This window comes from Cyrtonyx montezumae, unplaced genomic scaffold, assembly GCF_038088225.1.
Source record: "Cyrtonyx montezumae isolate F1298 unplaced genomic scaffold, pur_monq_1.0 scaffold_8, whole genome shotgun sequence".
Lineage (NCBI taxonomy): Eukaryota > Metazoa > Chordata > Aves > Galliformes > Odontophoridae > Cyrtonyx > Cyrtonyx montezumae.
The window spans coordinates 66,799,265-66,819,311 of record NW_027072089.1 but is presented as its reverse complement, the minus strand read 5'-3'; the positions used below and the strand labels follow the sequence as shown (position 1 = coordinate 66,819,311).

General features: G+C 38.1%; 1 protein-coding gene across 2 annotated transcripts in view; it reads left to right on the top strand.

Moving 5' to 3' along the window:
- The window catches only part of SEMA5A (semaphorin 5A), a 311,498-nt gene extending 303,187 nt beyond the window's left edge, over nucleotides 1-8,311 (top strand). For both annotated transcript variants that reach the window (XM_065752815.1, XM_065752816.1), the window contains exons 21-23: nucleotides 2,496-2,543; nucleotides 4,770-4,981; nucleotides 6,351-8,311. In XM_065752815.1, the coding sequence (XP_065608887.1) occupies nucleotides 2,496-2,543; nucleotides 4,770-4,981; nucleotides 6,351-6,470 (380 nt within the window). In that variant the 3' untranslated portion in view covers nucleotides 6,471-8,311. The remainder of the gene's footprint in view (nucleotides 1-2,495; nucleotides 2,544-4,769; nucleotides 4,982-6,350) is intronic.
- Nucleotides 8,312-20,047: the final 11,736 nt, after the last annotated feature.

The following is a 20,047-nucleotide window of genomic DNA, read 5'->3' as shown; positions in this document are numbered from 1 at the left end:
ATCCCACATAAAATCTACATATTGTTTTGAAAAATATACGTTTTCATAGTATGACATGAAGGACGTTAATTGAATAAAAAGCAGCCACCACTTTCCTAGCACTCTGTTTTTTTTCTTCCTCAAATTACCCATATCACAGCCAATGTAGTCATGGCCTTTAAAGTCACCTTATTCAAGCTTGCTTGCATATTTGGGACTTGTCATCTCACTTTCCCTCCTCAGAGGGTTCTCGCTGTCCTAACATCTATTTCCTTTTCTAATTCTCCTCAATCCTCTACCCAGCTATTAAGCTAGCATGTTTACCCTCATGTTGTCTCCTCATACTGCTTATCTTAACTGTTCTTCTACAGAACTTAATGTATGTGGAGAGATTCTGGCGTAGTGCAAAAATGACTCCTTGTGATTGCTGATACTGTTTCCAGAGTTAATCCTTATCAATGTTACTTTACAGAGCCTTATGGATTTCTGGCATTTTTTTCTGCTTCTTGGTTGGATTGTGAATTAATAGCCTTGACCAGACAGAGCATATTACCAGCCTTTAACTAGCTGTGAGAATATTGTTATGTCAGTTCTGTTACTTTTGAAAATAACGTTGACATAACAGGTGAAGAAAGGTAAAAAATATAATTGTGCTCCACTTTAGTAAAAGCCTGCGATATGTTAGGTATGTAGAAATTCTAACACTTTGTTTCACATCTTATAATATGCTGAAGTATCTCTTTGCAGTAACCTCCTGCTGGAGAAGAGATTAATTTTAAAACCAGAACCTTTAATATACTATTTGCTTCTCTCCTCTTTTTCCATCAGACCTGCCTTAGCATTTCTAATCCTTTTTCCCCAGAATCATATGACAGGGACTTCTTTCACTGTTCTGGCTCAACAGAGTCAGATTTTAAACTTGCTTTAACAGAGCCGAATACAGAAACTCACTTTCCATGCATTCGTGAAGCTGCCATTATGTCTGTGTCATTTATCAGCTCTTTCCATTATCAAGCTTTTTTAATATTCACAGGAGATTATCAGAGTGGCCACAAAGATTCAGAGCAGAAGTCCATCTCAGTAGCAGTACCTATGATGTCTAGGAAAGAAACTAAACAGGACAAGAGTGTATAATTCCCCTCCTGCCTCCCTCTGGTCTTCTACTCTTCAACTATGTTCATTTCAGGAGAATTTTTAAATCTGGTATGATTGGTCTGTTTGTTGAAATGATTCTCTCTTCACAAAGTTAACTGGGTTTCTTACATCTTCCCTGCACACTGGATCATATTGTGTTGGTGAGGTGGACAGCCTACTCTGTTATTCCTCAAGTGGAAGCCATTGCAGTGGCCATCATCACCACTTTTCTCTCAGCTGTTTCTTTCGCTACTAAAGGCATTTGGAGATAAAAAAAAAAAAAAAACAGAGTTGCAAGCTGTGCTCGGATTGCGGACAACACATGGATTTGTGGGCACCCATAATTCTAATTTCCTATTTTACTCATTGTGGCTTTCTTGGTTGTACCCAGTATTTTGTTTGCCTTTTTGATTGCTTCTGAACACTAAGCTGATATTTCATGAAAGAATCTGATCTCACTCGTGTGTAGTAATGGTCAGCTCACAGCTATCATTTTATGTGCAAAGCTAGAATAGTTTTTCACTTTACACTGGTCTACATTCTGTTTCATTTGTTATATTGCTGCAGAAGTGGTAACTTTCCTCCACTGTAGGAACTCTATTTTCTATCTTTTCTCTCATCTCCCATAGCTTCTTTGTTTCTTAGATACTCTTTGACAAGGGATTTAAAATCATATCTTAAATCCAGTTGTGTTTCCTTCCTCACCCATATCCACGTGATCACATGACAGAGAGGTTTGTAAGGCAGGACAATTTTCTTTCACCAAATCCATGGTCCTTGAAGTAAAAAGTGGGAAAACTTGGTTGCCAACCCATTTTTATTTAGTATTTATTAAAAATGCTTCCAAAGACAAAGTGGTAAGGACATTGGATGGAATCACATTTTGTTATTTTACAATTGAAACTCATGAAATTGGCAGTAAAATTTTTGAAGATTCACAAATTCCCTCTTTTCACATTAGTGCTAGATGTGACTTCTAGAAGTAATGAGCCTATTTGAACACAAGATAATGAAACCCTCATTAAATGTGCCATTCAGAAATTCAACATTTTCTCAAGATAGCTTAACTCCACAAAGAATGTTTTCATCTATGCTTCATCTTTTTAATTCAAGGGATGTTATGAATCAGGAATTAAAAATATGTTGCAGCTTTTTCTTTTACTTGATAAACTAAAGAATCCAAATATGTCAGGAAACTTTTTAATTTCTCAGCCTCATAGTCAAAATCTTTCTTACTTTGGATTTGGAATGAATGTAGTAGAATAATTTTTTTTAATCCTTACTGTATCAATCAAATTAACAGATTAATTAGATTAATTAAAGCTAATAGATCTCTGTTAATTTTTTTCTCCATGCAATAAGCAGTGTATTTGTTTTTCTAGAAATATCAGTGGCACGATCCAGCAGCATAGAAGACAAACGATGTGGCGGTAAGCTTTTCAGTTATATGTGTGTATTAAATGCTGAAATTTTAACTCCTTTTTCTATTTGTTTCACATATTGCATTAGTTTTATTCCAACATCTAAATGCCGTATTCTCACTGCTTACACTTGGTCCAGAAATAGAAGTGATAGGGACATGGTTACTGCAGGATTGCTCATTGAATATCCAGATACCATTTCTGACCTTTGAGATGAGAGTATTTATTGGACTTTTTTCTTTTTTAACTTTTCTCCTGTTCCTTTGTGTCAGTCAGCCTTCTTGTTTGAAAAAGAAGTTCCCATTGTAAGCTAGTTTTCATTAGGTCATAATTTATAAATTTGCTGCATCTTTTGCAAAACAATATTTTCAGATGATAAAGTCTCTTTGGGGCTCCAGATGAATAGCAGAGAGCCAACTTGCTAACCCCTTTAATCGCTCAGACTGAGACTCATATTCAGCTTTGCTGCCAGAGACATAACTAAAGAGTAAAAAAAAAAAAAACTTCCACCCCAGAAAGTCCTGATGCTAGCGAAACAAATCTTGAAAGAGAAAACTGAATTGCTGAAAAAAAAAACAAGCAACAATCTAACAGTGAGAAGAATAAAAAGGAAAAATGATCTTTTTTTCTTTTGTGCTGAGCTGTCATGTCTTGTCTGTGTTGTCAGGGTAGTAGTTGTGGCCAGTTTTAGTATTCTTCCATGCATAGATAAGCTGTGCTTTTAACCTAGTAAGGGACAATGAAAAGACAAGGGTTATGCAGAAGCACTAATGTGTGTGGTAACGTGTTATAGGAGTCAGGATAATGCTATTTGATTTTTTCTTAATTAACACTGGAGCTCTGGAAACATTCTACCAAGTTCTAAGACAATGGGAAAGTCTCACACAAGTTTAAAAGGATATTTCAATAGTAATTTACATATTGAGGTAATCAATCTAATCACCTGAATATTAGATTGTGTACCTTTGTTCCCTGTAGGGAAGTAAAGATCCTCCCTTAGGGATTTGCCAAAATTGGGACCCATGTGCTGGCCCATTTATCTGTTTAACAATGAAAAAAGATATCTAACTCTTTTCAGACTAGTGCCAGTATCTCAATTTAAAGTCAGTTTCACGTACAGAACCACAAACAATTTTTTAGTAATGTTAAGATGAAGTTTCCAAGTGATATTTCTTCATCAAAAAACACATCTCTAGTTAGAAATTACAGTGAAAAGCAGTGTAATTTGTTGATTTCCAGCTGGCCTTATGTGTGCCACATCTAATTCAATTGCTCTGCCCAGTAACTTTATGGGGCACTTGTGTTTTGAATTTTTCTTCTAAAGTTTCATGCAGTGGAAAGCCTTCTCTATGTTTTAATTTCTATGTTGTAGGTAGGGAGGGTTTCCCATAGTGTCATCCTACAGTATCTTCAAAGTGCAGAGCAAACAAAGAAGGCCTGGGTAAACAGGACTTTATTCTGGCAGCACTCTCTGGCTGCTATGGTTAAGAAGCACGCTGAGCTTTAAAGAGTTTCTTTTTCTCCTTCGGGACATTCACCCCTGAAACACTACTGTTTTTCCTTCATTTCCCCCTTACAAAGAGAAAAAGTTCTGAAGGATAAAGAAAGGAGCAAGTTGGCTGTATCTCAAAGATGTAGAAACAGTGAAAACCTGCAACAGTTAAGGCAAGGGATTTGAAAGGAGCATGCCTGGGACACCAAATAAGGGGTATACTGAAAACATTTTAAGAGAAGCAGGTCTGTGATCTTAAGATAACAAGATATTATTTGTCCTGCCTCAGTTCACAGTATATAAGACAAAGAACCAGAAGAGCAACAGAGGAAATGATAATATTGTTCATTGGAAATAAGCCATGTCTATTGTATACATAATTTATATATATAAATGTTTTACCATAGAATATGCAGAAGGAAATTTAGCTGGATTTTTCGAACACTTTTAAAAAAGCAATTCATTCTTCTATTGTTGGGTTCTCATCTTGACTAAGCATCTTTCAGAAATCCCAGTCTTAATACTTTATGGATATATAAGATTCTCTTAATGATCCCTTTAGGGAAGTACAATTAATTTGCTGTTGCAGGGATAAAGCATTGCAAAAGATGTGTTTCTGGGAACCACATGAAATTTCCCTTACCATTATTTGAATCAAGTACTTTTCTATGTTTCTCCCCAAACGTAAGCTTGTATTGCTATTTCATTAGCAGTAAGATTGTTTTCTTCTGTCTACTATGCAGAGTTCAATATGTTTCACATGATCGCCGTGGGATTAAGTAGCTCAATACTTGGTTGCCTTCTTACTCTGCTTATTTACACTTATTGCCAACGATATCAGCAACAGTCCCATGATGCAACTGTCATCCATCCAGTGTCACCAGCTCCTCTAAATACCAGCATCACCAACCATATCAACAAACTGGACAAATATGATTCTGTAGAAGCCATTAAGGTGAGAAGTGGGCTGGGAGCTCTCTATTGCACAACATATGGTCCTGAACAAGAGTTCTTTTGTGTTGGAAGAATTTTACTTGCTAGTTTTCTGCACTGGCATTTGCACTCAGATTGTGCTGATTGTTAATGACGAAGACAGGTTTCACTTTAAGTATTGTAATTACAGATCCTTTCCTTTGTTAATCCCTATTACATAGCATGCTAGATTTTGTGTGTAGGCAGAATTTATGCAGGAGCAACTTATCGTGTTAGAAACCAGACCATTACTCAAGGTTAATGTTTTTTGGGTTTTTTTTTCCTCTTTGTGTGCCATAGTTGCTTGTTGTAGAAGTAAAAATATTTATTGACAATCAACGGAGTATATATTGAAGATAATCCTTTTATGCCAATGGTATGGCATCAACAGCACTGCTGATCTTCCTGCACTATGTCTTTATACAGGAGTTGTATCCAGCTAATACATAGTAGGTCAGACTACTTGTAGCCCACATATTTGATTAATGAGCAGTATTGATTTATATTAGATGAGAATCTGGCATAGTATCTATATCATATGACCATTGCTCCCAAACATCTTTTCTTTATGACCTGATAGAAAAGCTCTGCTGTTTAGATCCGCTGAATTAAGGAAGAGCGAGCATTCTGGAAGTGCTTAGCACAGTATCTTCAGATTATGTAGTTTATTAATGCAGCTGTGAAGCTTTTTTTGGTAAATGATGATATTTCTTAAATCCTAACCAGAAAATCTATTTTTTTATTCCCGCATTTTTATTTCTTATTAATGATATTTGAAAAAGTTGTCTTCAAATTTCGAGAAAAGGTCTAGATGTTGTAATCAGGGAAATCATGTTATATGTACTGAACTTAAGGCTTTTTCAAATCCCCCTGAACAAGTCCCTGGATTGTTACTAGACAAATAAGGTCTTGACAACATCTTGAAAAATCACTTTTAAAAAAATGAGTTATGCACATCTAAAACACCCAGAAATTTTTCCTCTGTATTTCCTTGGAAAATCAAGCAATCAATGCAGTAAAAAGAAAATAATTCTTATTCAGTAAGATGAGTGAAAAATTCTAATAAAAACTGAATACGTATGATTAGGAAGCATTTTTTACCTCAAAAAATTGATGTTATAATATCAGGGGAGAAGTCTATAACTGTTTTTTTATAGTAGAACTGTTTTCTCTAGAGACATGATTATGTAAGCAGACATATGGGAATGCAAGTAGATACTTCTAAGTGCATTTTTGACTGACTGACATTTCATGAATGTTTGCCACAAAAATTGTCTGAGTGAAATAGCATGTAGGGTCTCCTTTCATTTTATTCCTCCCATTTTCTTCTTCTCTTTCTTATTTTTCCCCAGGCATTTAACAAAAACAACCTGATTCTGGAGGAGAGAAACAAATACTTCAATCCACATCTCACTGCAAAGACTTACTCTAATACCTATTTTACAGATTTCAATAATTACGATGAATACTAATGGGCTTGTGTATTTTCTGGCCTCCTGTAACTCCCCAATCCCCAAGGCCTGTGCTACATGACTGCTCATGTGATTGAGGCTTCAGAGATGAAGTTCAGAGACATTTCAAGCACGAACCAAGCCGTCAATGTCCCATTGCTGCCAAATGCCCAGAACACCTGTTTGTGACATGCTGTTTTCTCTGCGGAGTGAAAGGTTGTGGCCTTTGGTGTCGGGCGCAGCTGTAGCCCCTTGGTGTTGCTGAACCGCTCATGAGGAACATGTTGCTTTGCTGTTTCATAAGCATTCAGATTTCTCTGACAAGAACTGAGCAATTCCTGTTACCCCTTAGAACTGCTCCAGGAGTATAAATGCAATTTTATTTTTAGGCATTGTCTTTTGTTTCCATGAGGTTTGACAAGGGAGCTATGCTGTTAGTCGCAGAGCTCTCTCTGCAGCCTTCTGAGGCTTACATCATCACAGAGACCATGCAGGGTGTTGAGAAGAACAGCAAAAAGAAGCATGGTGGTTTAGCAGTGTTCTGCAGCAGCACCAGGCTCTGTAGGGCTGATCTTCTGGAGCTGCTGATCACTCAAACTGTAGTTCAGCTGTTGAGAGGGAGGAGACCAAAGCTGTACCGAGATATATGATCTTTCAATGAGACTGGGAAGCTTCAGGGTAGGTGGTTTCCAAATGTGAGCCAAGCCTGGTCACAGATAGCCTTCACAATGTTTGGTTGAATTTTGGGGGTGCTGGAAGGGCACGTCTTGCAGGGAGACTAAGACAGGAGGGCAAATGGGAAAGGCAATCAGGAAGGCCTGCTCAACTGCCAGGGTCGTGGTGGCTTACAGTCAGGCCAGGTACAGGAAGATGCGACTGCGCTGCCGTTTGTGTGCCTGTCTCAGGCACTGGTGGCACATTGGCACAATCTGTAGAGCTGCTTTCCTCTATCTGGCTTTTATTTTATATGCACATCTTTGACAAAACAAAGCATCATTAGAAAATGGAGATGTATTTGCAAAGCGTTGTCTCATCTCACCGCCGTGTCTGGCCCACGCTAACCAGCCCCTAAAGGAACCTTCTTATGCTGTTTTAAGTGAGTATCTTGTCGGATTTCATTGATGTAAATATTTAAAATCCCGTTTGAGTTTTAAATTATCGGTTTTAGTTCCTCTTGTAGTGGCAGGTGAGGAAACACAAAGGATTTTTATACCATTTTTTCGTTGTTCTGTCTGTCTTCACTCACATTCATGACAATGTTGTTTTTCTAGCTGAAATTCTAGATGTAGAACTTAAAAGAGAAGGGCAGGGATTTGGGCCAGTTTTTCCAAAATTCTTAATATCTAGACAGCATTTTCTATTCTCAGAAGCTTGTGAGAAGAACTTGAAAACAAATGCTAAAGACTAAAGAATTAGGCTTTCTTGAGCATAGTAGATGTAAAGATCTCCTACCAGAATGTCAGGAAGGTATGCAAAGAGAGACAATGGAAATGTTTCCATTCCTTATTCAGAGGCCTAGATCATTAGTTTATGCTACCATAGGCAAACAGAGAAAAAGAATGTGCAGATTAAAATGATTAAAAATTACACACAGAAAAACAACTCAAATAGTAACAAGAACATCAAGGCTGTGGGACTTCACTTAAGCACCACCTTGGTGGTCCAGCCACACCATGTGTATCAATGGCAGCGAGCAACATTCTTGAATGGGGATCGGTCTAAATGTAGCACTGTGCTTTCTATCTCTGTTCTGCATAAAATGAAAAAACACAAAGCAAGTGGTCTTTGAAAAGCTGTACTGTAAAACGAACACTCATTTACCATCTACAAAAATAATTAGGATAAGCTGCCTATTTTTTTTCCAGATGAATCGTTCTCCCCATTGCTAAAAGAAAGTTCTCCCACCCTTGCACTAGTTTATCTTTAGAAGAGTTGATAACAACCATTCTCTACATTTTATTATTGTTTTATTGTACATTAGATTTGGTTTTCCAGTAAGAAATTAGCTGATTGCTTTTGAGTGAGAGGAAATTTTCTCTGCAAGATTATACAGTGAAACAAACAGATGGGGGAAAGACTCTCCAAATCGCGTGTCCAGTATTGGAATCACTCTGTTCATGCCAAAAGATAAATTTTTACATTTCAATTTATTTTAAAAGTAAGATCAGTATTGCTGCCTCTGCCAAAAAGAAGCAGCACATGCACACACACGCATGCACAGCACTGTTCCTCTCTGCCCCTGTACTAAGAGCACATTAGTCTGGCTTATTGATTTTGTATTTAGACTATTAGTTATGAATCCAATATCTTAAAAATACTTGATGTATGTATTTTTATTTTAATCTTTTTAATAAAATTTATCTGAAATAAGATTAAAAAATCTTTAGTAGATTAAGGCACACTTATCTTTACAGTGATTTGTTTTCCATTCCTTTCATGAATAGATATATATGTTAGGTGTGTTATAAATGCAATGATAATACTCTAGGTTAAGACTGCATGATCATAGGTAGAAGTGCATTTAGCAGATGCTTGGTCTGCTCACACTTCCATCTCCCAGAGGATTGTCTCAGATGTTCAGATCTCTGACCAACTCCTGTGTGACGTAATCTAAAAATCACACCAACATGTGAGAAAACTGTTCCTGTTAAACACTTTTTTTCTGTCATTTAGCTTCTTAAATTTCATTATTTTAAATCTCATGCAGAGCTATATTCAAAATCCTACCTAAAGCAGTTTTAAGTCTGATTTTCACATTCCTTCAGGGTAAATGCAGTGTATAAATGAATTTTTTAAATCATTTCAATGAGAAAAATATGATTGCAAGGTCTCCTCATCAATCTAGACTCTGAGAGAACAGGTTGTAAAACCATTATATTTTTGTGTCTTAGGTAATTTTAGAGGACCCTGGGGTGCATCAACTCCATTAGTATTTTCACCTTCTGAGTTTTCCACACTTGCCCACATAGTTTAATACATCCTCCTCTACTAAATAGAGCAAGGCAAAGTGAGGTTTCTATTAAATTTCAATTTACTTAACATTTTTTCAAAAATAGGCTCCACACTTCGGTGGAAAGCAGATTTCCACATGAAGGCTCTAAGACTGTTTTGCCAAAAATGGAACAAAGTGGATACTTGCACGCCAAACTTGTTTAAGCTGACAGACCTCTCAGACTTGTACAAGGGAAGAATTTGGTTCTTACAGCATTGTTCCATTCTTGGAAGGGAAAGCCAACTCCTTTCCCCCTTAAAATACCCCATATCGTTTCGCATGGATAAAGTGATCTTTTCTGGATAAATAAATATCACCTCTAGTGTCAGTAATTAATATTACTGAGCCAGTTTTACACTGATCATGTAACTTGCAAATTGTTCTGGTTTAAACAAACATTTGAGTCGGTAGATCAAAACTCTTTGAGTAAATGTGTAACATTCGTTTCTCTGTAGCACTGCTAGATGAGGTGAGGAGGAAGCAAGACTGCTAGTCTGATCCTGCATAGTAAATACTGTCACTAGGTAATCCTAGTTAAAATTGTGCTGGAGTACATGTTTTGGACTTAGTTTAGTGTCTGATGCACAGAGCATGTTCCTCAATTGCTTAGAAAATGGTCTTCTGAGCTTGCAGGTTCGATTTGAGCCTGATGACCTTTACGGCCACTTAAAATTACTTCAGGTGGAAGCTTTTTCAGCCATTTGCAGTTTGCCTGCTGTCGGAGCAGTGTGGTTTGGTTAAAACTAATCAAGAGATTTCTAACTGGAATTAGAGTTTTCTTAAGAGAGGAACAGAGAATGGGGTTTAAATGGCTTTGATTTCCAGGTTGTTAAGCAGTGCTGATTAAGGTCTCAGATGGGTGTAGGACTCTGAATTCAGTTAGCTCTACCAGAATCCCACTGTAACCTCTGGGATAATACCATACAGTGTACAAATCAAGAGCCACCAAAGCACTTACGTTAAGTGAAGAAAGTTCTCAGAGCCTCTGAAGACATGACTATTCAAACCAGAAAGCAAAGTAAGAGGTCCCAGATGCAACAAAATCAGTAATGAGAATAAATGGTTCAAGATTTTTTCCTCATCATTATGGAATAAATATATTCACTTATTTAACCGTGGGACCAGTTTTATTGAAATCAGCGCTACATACGCACATTCCTAAAGTTAATCGCATGCATCATGGCTTTGCTGTGTGAGATCAGTTCTGTAAAAAGCTTGGTCCAAGTTCATCCTGCTTTGCTTGAGACATGTGACCAATTTTCGGTTGTAGCTGCCACGGGCACCCTCTGTGTCTCATCAGGGAGACCATCCTTTGTCGGGCAGTCGCAACCCAGAGAAGGCCTAGAGAGAAATACACTATTTTTCTCTGTCATTTAGATGCCTAAATGTAGATGGGCAAAAGCTAAGCTCACAAGCACAAGTATGGTTTTACTTGTCACATAAGTGACCCCACTGAGCTCAGTGGTATGGATGTAACAAGTCACTTATTTTAATGTGTTTACAGGATTGAGCCCAAAATATATTGCTTCTGCACAAATCCCTGCACAGTACAAGATGGCCATAGTAGTAGAGAAACGTTCATTTAAAATTGTTCACAAGCAAATCTGCATCTTGATATCAGGGAATTGATATGTGTTCATTGTGTGGGGTATTTGAATTCATTCCTTTCTTTGCTAAATAAATAAATGATCAAAAATGATACAGCTTGATTTCATTTAAAAGCCATTCTTCCAAATAAAGGGTTTTGGGATCTGTGAATGTTTTCCCTTTCTTTTCTCTTTCTCCACAAAAATGAATCTTGTGTGTATTTGAAATGGCCTTTAGATAGCTCTGTATGGTTGAATGAATGTTTTGCACTGTGTTGCCACGTGACAAGGTTTTGGAACTGGGACGATACGCAGAGGGAAATGTGCTAAGCAGGGAAGTTTGAAAAAATTTCAAGCCCTGCAGTAGCAAGAGTAGGTGGAAATGGAAACAGAAATGTGGAAGAATGTGACTGATGGCTTGGCAAATCCATCAGGAAACTTTCATGGAAACTTTGAGTCTTTTTTGGAACTATAAAGGGCAGGGATTCTGAGAGTGTAACCTCTCAAACAGCCAAGCCAACTGGTTGCTCCAGCACAAAGCAGCCCGGCTGGCACACATGCCTGATTGGAGCAGGGACCTGTGCAAGGCTGTGATTGCTGCTGCTCGGGAGAGGGTTGAGCTGGAGCAGTTCTCAGCAGCAGATTAGCCAGGAGGGGATGCAGTGCTTTAGCAAGCACTAAGCACAGCGGCACAGGTGGCATTTTGGCAACTCGTGTACTGGCAGCACTCGCAGAGCAGATCTGTAGAACAAAAGAGCTGGTGCTGAGCTCACAGGCTTTAGACTGTCTCCAGGCTGGTCCCAGTTGCTGAGTCCCCGTTACTAGTTAGAGCATGCCCCTTCAGTTTCATTCACTTGTTCAAAATTGTCCATATTGTATGTTCTGAGATTGCTCCATGGTGCAAATGAAGCAGGGACAGGCAAAGCTTTTGTTTCCACTTGGTTCTTTGAATCCGGGTTGGATGTTTTTGCACCAACTGATTGTTGGAGGATGACCGCACCCCTACCTTGCTGAGGATTTATCTTCATGAGCAGTTAATTTGAAAGACATATTATAGAACCATTGTGGAAATCTACCCAAACTTCATATTGCAAAGCTGTTATAAAGGGCTGGGTGAAAACTGTTGTACTGGTGTCGAGTCTGGCTTATTTTAACTGTTCTTAAACTGAATGTTACCAAATGTAATGTAGCCAATCCTCAATTGAAATGAATATCTGAACAGAGATAGTAATTTCATAATACCATTTGAAAAAAAATAATAATAATGTCACTTCCAGCTTTCTCATAACCCAATCCTGGAGGTTGAGAATGTAGAAATATTATTTTTACTTTTTTCCCCCTCTCCAAAGGATTCATTCATCCACAAAACTCATTCAATGATAGCTTCATATTTTAAAATATTGTGGAAGGCTGTTAACAATAACACAGTTTGTGTTCCAGGATTTGGCTTCACACTTAAGGAGATAGCCAATGGTTTTGAATAACTCTCCCTATTCTGAGCTGCAGCTCAAGGCATCAGCTGCAAGTGAAATAAGTAACAAACTTGAAATAAATGGGACATTTCAGGTCCCAACTTTTAAATAAAGATTTGAAGCCAGTAGAACTGCAAAATTACTTTTATATCTGTGTGCCAAAAAGTGCTTTTTTCTTGTCATGGCGCTATGAAATGTCCTGCACAGTGAAAAATATATACACACATATATATATATATATATTTTTTTTTTTTAAGATAATGCAATTGAAATTGAGTTCAGAGATTTTTAGAACTAGTAAACACTTTTGCTTTGGTATGAAGAGAATGCTACTGCTTATTGCAGTAGTGGGAGTAAATGATCCCTGCACAGAACTAAGTATGGAATTATTTTCCCTTGTTATTAATGCTTTCAAAAACAGGTTCCTCAGAAAAGCTGCTGAAGAAACTTGTATTGAAGAGAAGCAACAGTACAGTGACTCAAGCACAGAAGCAAACATTTAGGGATCTAAGCCAAGTTCTCCTTCAAATTCATTCCACTGGCACCGAATCTACCTTGAATTTACACCTATTGAGGCAGCTAACAGAATGTGTAGCCCTATGATTTACTTAGTTCTGCTACGGGAGGAAACTTAACATAATGTTTTCTTGATTATACCAAATACGGAGCTGAAGCTCAACTGGTGGGTTGACTGCTTTCCCATCATATGTCTACACCTTCTAGCTCCCTCCCTAGAGGTATTTCTGCATATTTTAAATGTTATAATTTGATGAATTAGCTTTCATCAAATTGGATTCTATGTGTTGGAGGATTGCGACTTTTCTAGCCTCCATTGCTTGTATTGACATTACTTTACTGCCTTGGTTAGTATTCACAATCCTTCTTGACTTAGTATTTTTTCAGCTTTAATTATATGGATTTTGCTGCCCTTTTCAAGACTTTAATGCCAGCATTACCCAAACTTTATCCTTTTGTGCTCATTTTACATTTTCCACAAATCAGAGCACTTATTTTTAACATAGACAGTCAAATCTCAACCACACATTTGTAATCTTCCAAGCCATACCTTTTGCTTGTTTTTTTGCAACAGCAGGAAACAATACTAAACCACAAGGGAATACCAAGTTCTATAGTGATAAATTTGGATTCTGTACAGAAGTAAAGAAAATTGACTTCTTAGTCTTTTTTTATTCCTGTGAAAGTTTCTTGCCTGGTATTTAGTCAAGGGCATTAGTCCAAAAAAGGAGTTTTTGAAAAAAGGATATTCCTTCCTTCAAGTCAATGTTTACTGTAAATGGTATGTTTATGAGATTTTCCCGATCCATAAAATTTTAAGTGTGTTTGATATCAGAGTGAACATGAATTTGCCACCAATCCAGGCTGCAGAGCTTGATAGAAGTACTTTAAAGCTCAGGAACTGTTCCCAAATCATTAATTCCCTTAATTTCTTGGCTTCCTGATATATATATATATTTATATGTATTTTTTTTTGTTTGCTGGTCAGTTTTTTTGCAACCCTATCAATTAATTATCCACAGCTGTAATAAACCTACCTGATGTCCCAAGAAATCTGCACTAGGATTTTTTCTGAGTTACAGAATAGAGTCCACTCTGCTGTGGGCTGTAGGCCAAGCATCTTACAAGTTTCTGCACAAGTGGGCAGTTGCCAGTAGTGTGGCACATTATAGGAGACCCTGTGTCCAAGTTTAGATCCTGTGTCCAAGGAGATCCAGTCTCCAAGTTTACCAGCAGCAATTTGAATTAACTTTAGCAATAGCCCTATAACCAGCTGACAGTGACTTTTTCCTCATCAAAAGTCTGGAGTGCTTAACAATAAGGGAAAATATTATCTGTCTGGCTCATGTACACCATAGTATAATTTTTTTTTTTTTTCGTATTTCTGTTATGCTGTCTTTAAACAAGTCAGCAAACAAAACAGTCAATTGTCAAGAAATTCTGTCTCTATTGCAAACGTGTGAAATAGAATTTGTTTTATTTAGCACTTAGCAAATGTTAAATTATGGAGGCCTCCTTAAATATAGTGAATGCAGTTGCAAAATAGTTCCAGAAAGGACTGGAATTTTTTAAATATTGAAATGCATCATTGTTTATGCAGCAGTTTCTTTTGCTGCAGCTTTGTGCTAGATATGATTTTATAAGAGCAAACATAAGAATAACAAAGAAACAAATAAAGAAAACAGTGACCAGAATGTCAAGTTATACACAGGAATCTTCCCTTAGGAGACGAACCCTTTTCCAGTATGATGTCTTGAAGTTATTTATCAGTCTGAATCAGATCCAGACCCAGTTTGCAAATTGTTGTGAGGGGTAATCTTTGTTCAGGTGAAGCCTCTGGCAGCTGGCAAAACTAGAAACACTTCTTTGTTGGAATAGATTAAAGAAGGCACCTTCAATTTACAGCAAGCCCTGTTGTACTTAGTGGCTGGCTAATGGAGGCCTTCAGCTGCCTAAACCCGACAGGAGTGAGGCCTGGCAGCTGGCTCGGATGGTCGTGCCCTTCTTTCTGTGATGGGCCTTTGCTGGTTGCAGGGTTGTTCTCCATGAGGCGTGCAGTGGTTGCTCTTGGCTTCCTGATAGGCCCAACTTGATTCTCACTTGGCATAACAGAAGATGATATTGTAACTTGGAAGAGGTCACACTTACAAATTCTCAAGAGCAGAAGAAGGAAAGATGAGAAAAGAGATGGTGTAACCCCTTCCTACTGATGACGTGACCGTGGCATGGAATAATTAAGGAGCATTTTGATCAAAGCACTCAGCTGTCTCACTAACGGAGGCTACAACTCTAAATTTGTGTGAAAATGCTCCAAATAACTTCCCTGAGTTGTAAAACTTGTCTTGTGGCAAACCTTTGTCTCTAACCTGGACTTTTAATTAAAAAAAAAAAAAGATCATCCTTTATCTCACAGAGACAGCTTTGAGTTAAAAATGGAGGTAATAAGCTCCCCTCCTGCTCTTGAACTCGCCTGTGAAATCCCTAAGTTTGGTGCGTCTCAGCCCTGCCTGGGAGGTCTGTCACCAGAGAAAACCTGAGGCAAATTCAACAAGCCTTTTCTGCTGGCTGGCTGAGAAGGTCTTTTGAAGTATTTTCTATTGTTTTGTCATGTCACAGCTCATTAACAGCTTTTTCAGCAAATGCAGATATTTTAAGCCTTTTCCACCTTAAGGTAGTGCAGAGATCTACTTTGGCCTTATCTGCATCAGTGTCAGGAAATGTGAGAATACATGAGCAAGTATGAACAGTTCATCGTCTCCTTCAAGCCTATCTACAGGATGCCATAAATCTGCATATAATCTAGTGAATATCTCCTAAAAATAAAATGAACTATTGATGTGATCCTTGAGGAGGGAACAACTATTAACCTGTATGAACTCAAGCACACTGCTTAGTGCCCAGCAGATCCCCTCTTGCATTCTACATGCAGTTCTTAGCAATTTCACTGCGAAGCCAAAAAATGCTGCCAGTATCAAGCACATTAGCACTGAGTAATTGACAGAGTACTAGCAGGGAATTCTTTTCAGGACAGGGAAAGAGTTTATAATAGGGTTCCACAGAAACTTGTTTTCACCGCTGTGTTGTCTAGTGGTTCTTGTGTTGATCAGGAAGGAAAAGAAATGCTGAGATTGCTGACAGAAATAATAATAATAATAAAATGAATTAATAAGTAAAGACAAGAAAAAGCTGCAAAAGCAGCACACTTGATGAACTTGGTGCAAGCAAATAAACCATATTTTCACATAACCTAATGGAATTTCATAAGTATGTTCAGAACAAAGTGTAAGCCACAATTAGTTAGGGGAGACTGTTCTGAGAAATGAGATAGGACTTAGGATCATGGTGGATACATAGATGACCATAACCACAGGTATGAATGGAAGTGTTAGAAGATCAATAGTTTTCATCCAACACAGTACAATGGCTGCAAACTAAAACTAGGGACATGTATGTAGAATGTGTATTTAGCACATATTTATATGAATACATATGAATATATAATGCATATGTAACTTGAATATCAAGAAAACTTAGATGATTAATTATTTTATTATTTCATGGAGAGATGTGTTTTTTCCCCCACTTTTCCTCCAATTAATGCCAACCTTTCAGTCATTACTGGATGTTCTCATTATTATTATTAGTTTTTATTTCAAGTGGAACTCATTCAAGGCACTCCTATGAGTGCTTATTTAGAAAACTCAAGGGAAAAAAATATTTCTCAGACCAATTTCAGTTTGTTGAATTTCTTTCATTCCTACTATGACATGTTTGAGCAAAAGCCTACACCCACCTGACACATACCAAGGCAATTTTATGAGCCACTGGAAACAGCAGTGACATGTGGAACACGTGCATCTGAAGAAAAAAAAAGTTTGGATCCAACAAATACAGAACCTCATGCTGTTACCTTTAAGAAGATTCTTACCCATCTTCTCAGCTTTCTCACCTGTAACTAAATATTAATATTTGCATGTCTACTGCAAACGTAAATGGCTGTATACATCAGTGATACTAAATCATGCTGTGAATTCTTTTGTAATGATAAATCTCATTATTGATGACTTTGTGATAATATGTGCACGGCACTGGTGCACATATTATCACTAACGTTAATCTTTCAATTCTTTAATTAATTATTACTTGTATAATCTTCCTGCTGTGCAAATGACTAAAGGATTTGTGTCAATCTGAACTATCCAGATGTCAATCCGAAATATCCAGATGAGCAGTAGCATGGAGCAAACCAAAAATGCAATCATTGCCACTCACCTATGAAGACATTGAAAAGGAAATCAGCTTTGAATGCAGCATTTTGCAAACCAAACTGTTCGCAAGGGCATGTATAGTTTTTCCTAGACACATGCTTTCACATCTGAAGTAGAGCTTGATGATTTCATGTGATTGGTTATACTTGGGCATGAAAGCTCTGATCAGTTGCTGTTCTCTTGAGCACATGTAGTCAGTGATGTGTCTGTGTGTTCAGTAGAACAGAATAATGAGTATAAAAAAAGGGAATGGGAGGACAAGGAAGAAACGAATATTTCTGTTATTGGCATAATTCAAATCTTTAGTAGAGCAGAAGCAAATAAAAGTATTATTAGCAATGCTTCCTTGAAGTCTTAGCTATGATGTCCTCTGACATTATCCCTCTTCCAGCTGACAATATGGATCATTTGTTCCATAAAGAACATTGTAACCTTGGTGCTCTTTACAAACTTTAGTCATGTTCCTCCTGAGCTTTCCTTTTTTATATAATAACGATTACGTAAATCACAGAGATTAATTTGGTTTGTTAGTCAGATAACAACAGAAGTGTAAAGATTAAGCTGAGGCATAATTTAGAATTGTAATGGGCCACTCATTCTGAGCTCTCCAAGGGGTGGATATCATCTCGTTAAATGCAGTCACTAGAAGAATGTTATTTTAGTTTTAATTTTAGCTCTATTTGGCGGATATTTTCTAATGGTATGGAGTATGTCCTTAATTTGCCCCTCTGTAGTGTGAAGCAGATATCGAATGAGAAACTCAGAAGCAGGCAGCTTCATTCTTTTTCCCCCACCCCCAGGTAGCACTCTCCTTTACTGCAGAGGCAATCAGTGTTAAAAGCAAGACTGTAAAAGAACACTAGTTTTACATATCTCTAGTGACAGTATGTCAGCTTGGAAGGCAGGTGTTCTCCAGTGAATGAACTGTAAAAAGATATGCATGCAAACTGTCATAGCAATGTCAGAGACAGTGGGAAGGACAACCAAGGTTGAGAATTAAGAGTGGTCTTCTGTATAGAGAAAGTATGGAAATGAATATGCCTGGAGTATAAATAAAATCAGAGGATCAAAGCTAAAGTTCTGTATGGGAGTGGGAGAATGGTTATCACCAAGGAACTCTGAAAAGGCTGTCAGAGAAAAAGGATGCCCTTAGGCAATGCAGTTCTTAATAGGAAATCCTTCTGAAGCTTTCAACACTTTGGAGTAAGGCAGGCAACTCCTACTAAAGCATGAGGTGCCCAAGTACATGTGTAGCATTTGCACGGTATTAGTGCCCTTGATTTTCATCCCTCCTCCTGGAAACAACCCAGCCAACTCCTCTAACCCCCTGAGGGATATTGGTGGGTGGGCTTTCCCCATGTGAATTCAGAATGCTGCCTATCCAACCTGGCAGATAGCAGTCATTGTATAGCTGTGAACACAGTGAGTGATGAAGAGGCAGAGTGGTGGAAATGACTGGCAACGATATTTTCTCTGGGCAAAAACAGGTTTACAAATGAAAATGAAAGGAGCCATTGATGTTTTCAAACACAGCTGGAGGAAGCAGCCTGGTAATGTGAACATGTAAGAGCAAAGGCTTTTCTCTCAGCTACTTTTTCCCGATTGTCAGTGCAGAGAAAGTGACTTTCCATCTGATAATCGAGTGTTTCAGATAGAGGCTAAAACTGGTTGTGGTGTGAAGCTGGTGGAGATAATAAAGCAGTTTGTAACATGGGAGACATGCTTGGGGGATGCTTCACTAACCCCTTTTCCTTTTGGCTGACACTGACTGTTTTATGTAGTGTGGTTTACAAAGCTGCCAGATGTCATGCAGGGAATCCGACAGTTTTCTTATGCCTTCCTACAGACCAGCCCGACCTCTGTTTGTCTGGATATACAGCACCACTGTGCTGTATGTGCTTTTGTCATCTACCAGAGCCCCTTGTGTTGCTGGCTCTGCAGGCAGTCTCACAGATGTCCAAATTCCTCCTGCCCTTTCCTGTCTTCCCCTATTCATAGATCCAGGTTGGCACTGTAGATACAACAGCTGCTCTGACAGACAGCAGTGGGAACAGGCAGCAGATGACAAGAAAAAGAGAAGGGGCAGGAGAAAGCACAGGAGTGGCCAAGGATTGATGTGCAGTAAGATGAAAAATCACAGCCCTTGGACTGGAAGATGTCTAATGAGTCTCTGCTTTTGACATCACTGAAATAAACGCACCTACAGTTTAACAGTGGCCTCACGCAGACTGAATTGGACTTTAGATGTACGGAGTTTGTTCAGAAAGTCTCTGTATATACTCAGCTTGAATCTTATGCAGATTAGACTGACCATGTATATTATAATGATATTATATTCAAGAGCTTTGGTGTGGCTTTTGTATAATATGAATTGTGATGACAAGAACTGAAATAGCTGTGGAGGCTTCCTCCTTGGAGATATTCAGAAACACTTGGACATAGTCTTGGACAAGCACCTCTAAGTGGTTCTGCTTGAGCAGGGGGATTGGACCACATGACTTCCAGAGGTCCCTTCCAAGTCAGAAGGGCCAAATGACTAAAGGGTCTCCATTCTGTAAATCTGTGATTCTATTCATTCTGGTCCCAGCAGCTCCTGAAACTGGAGAAACTGGAGCTTCTTTTCTGTGAAGTCAGAGAGAGATGGGACTGTTCATCCTGGAGAAGAGAAGGCTCAGAGGGATCTGATCAATGTATATAAATACCTGAGGTGATGGATGCAAAGAGAATGAATCCAGGTAATTTTCAGTGCTGCCCCATGCCAGGA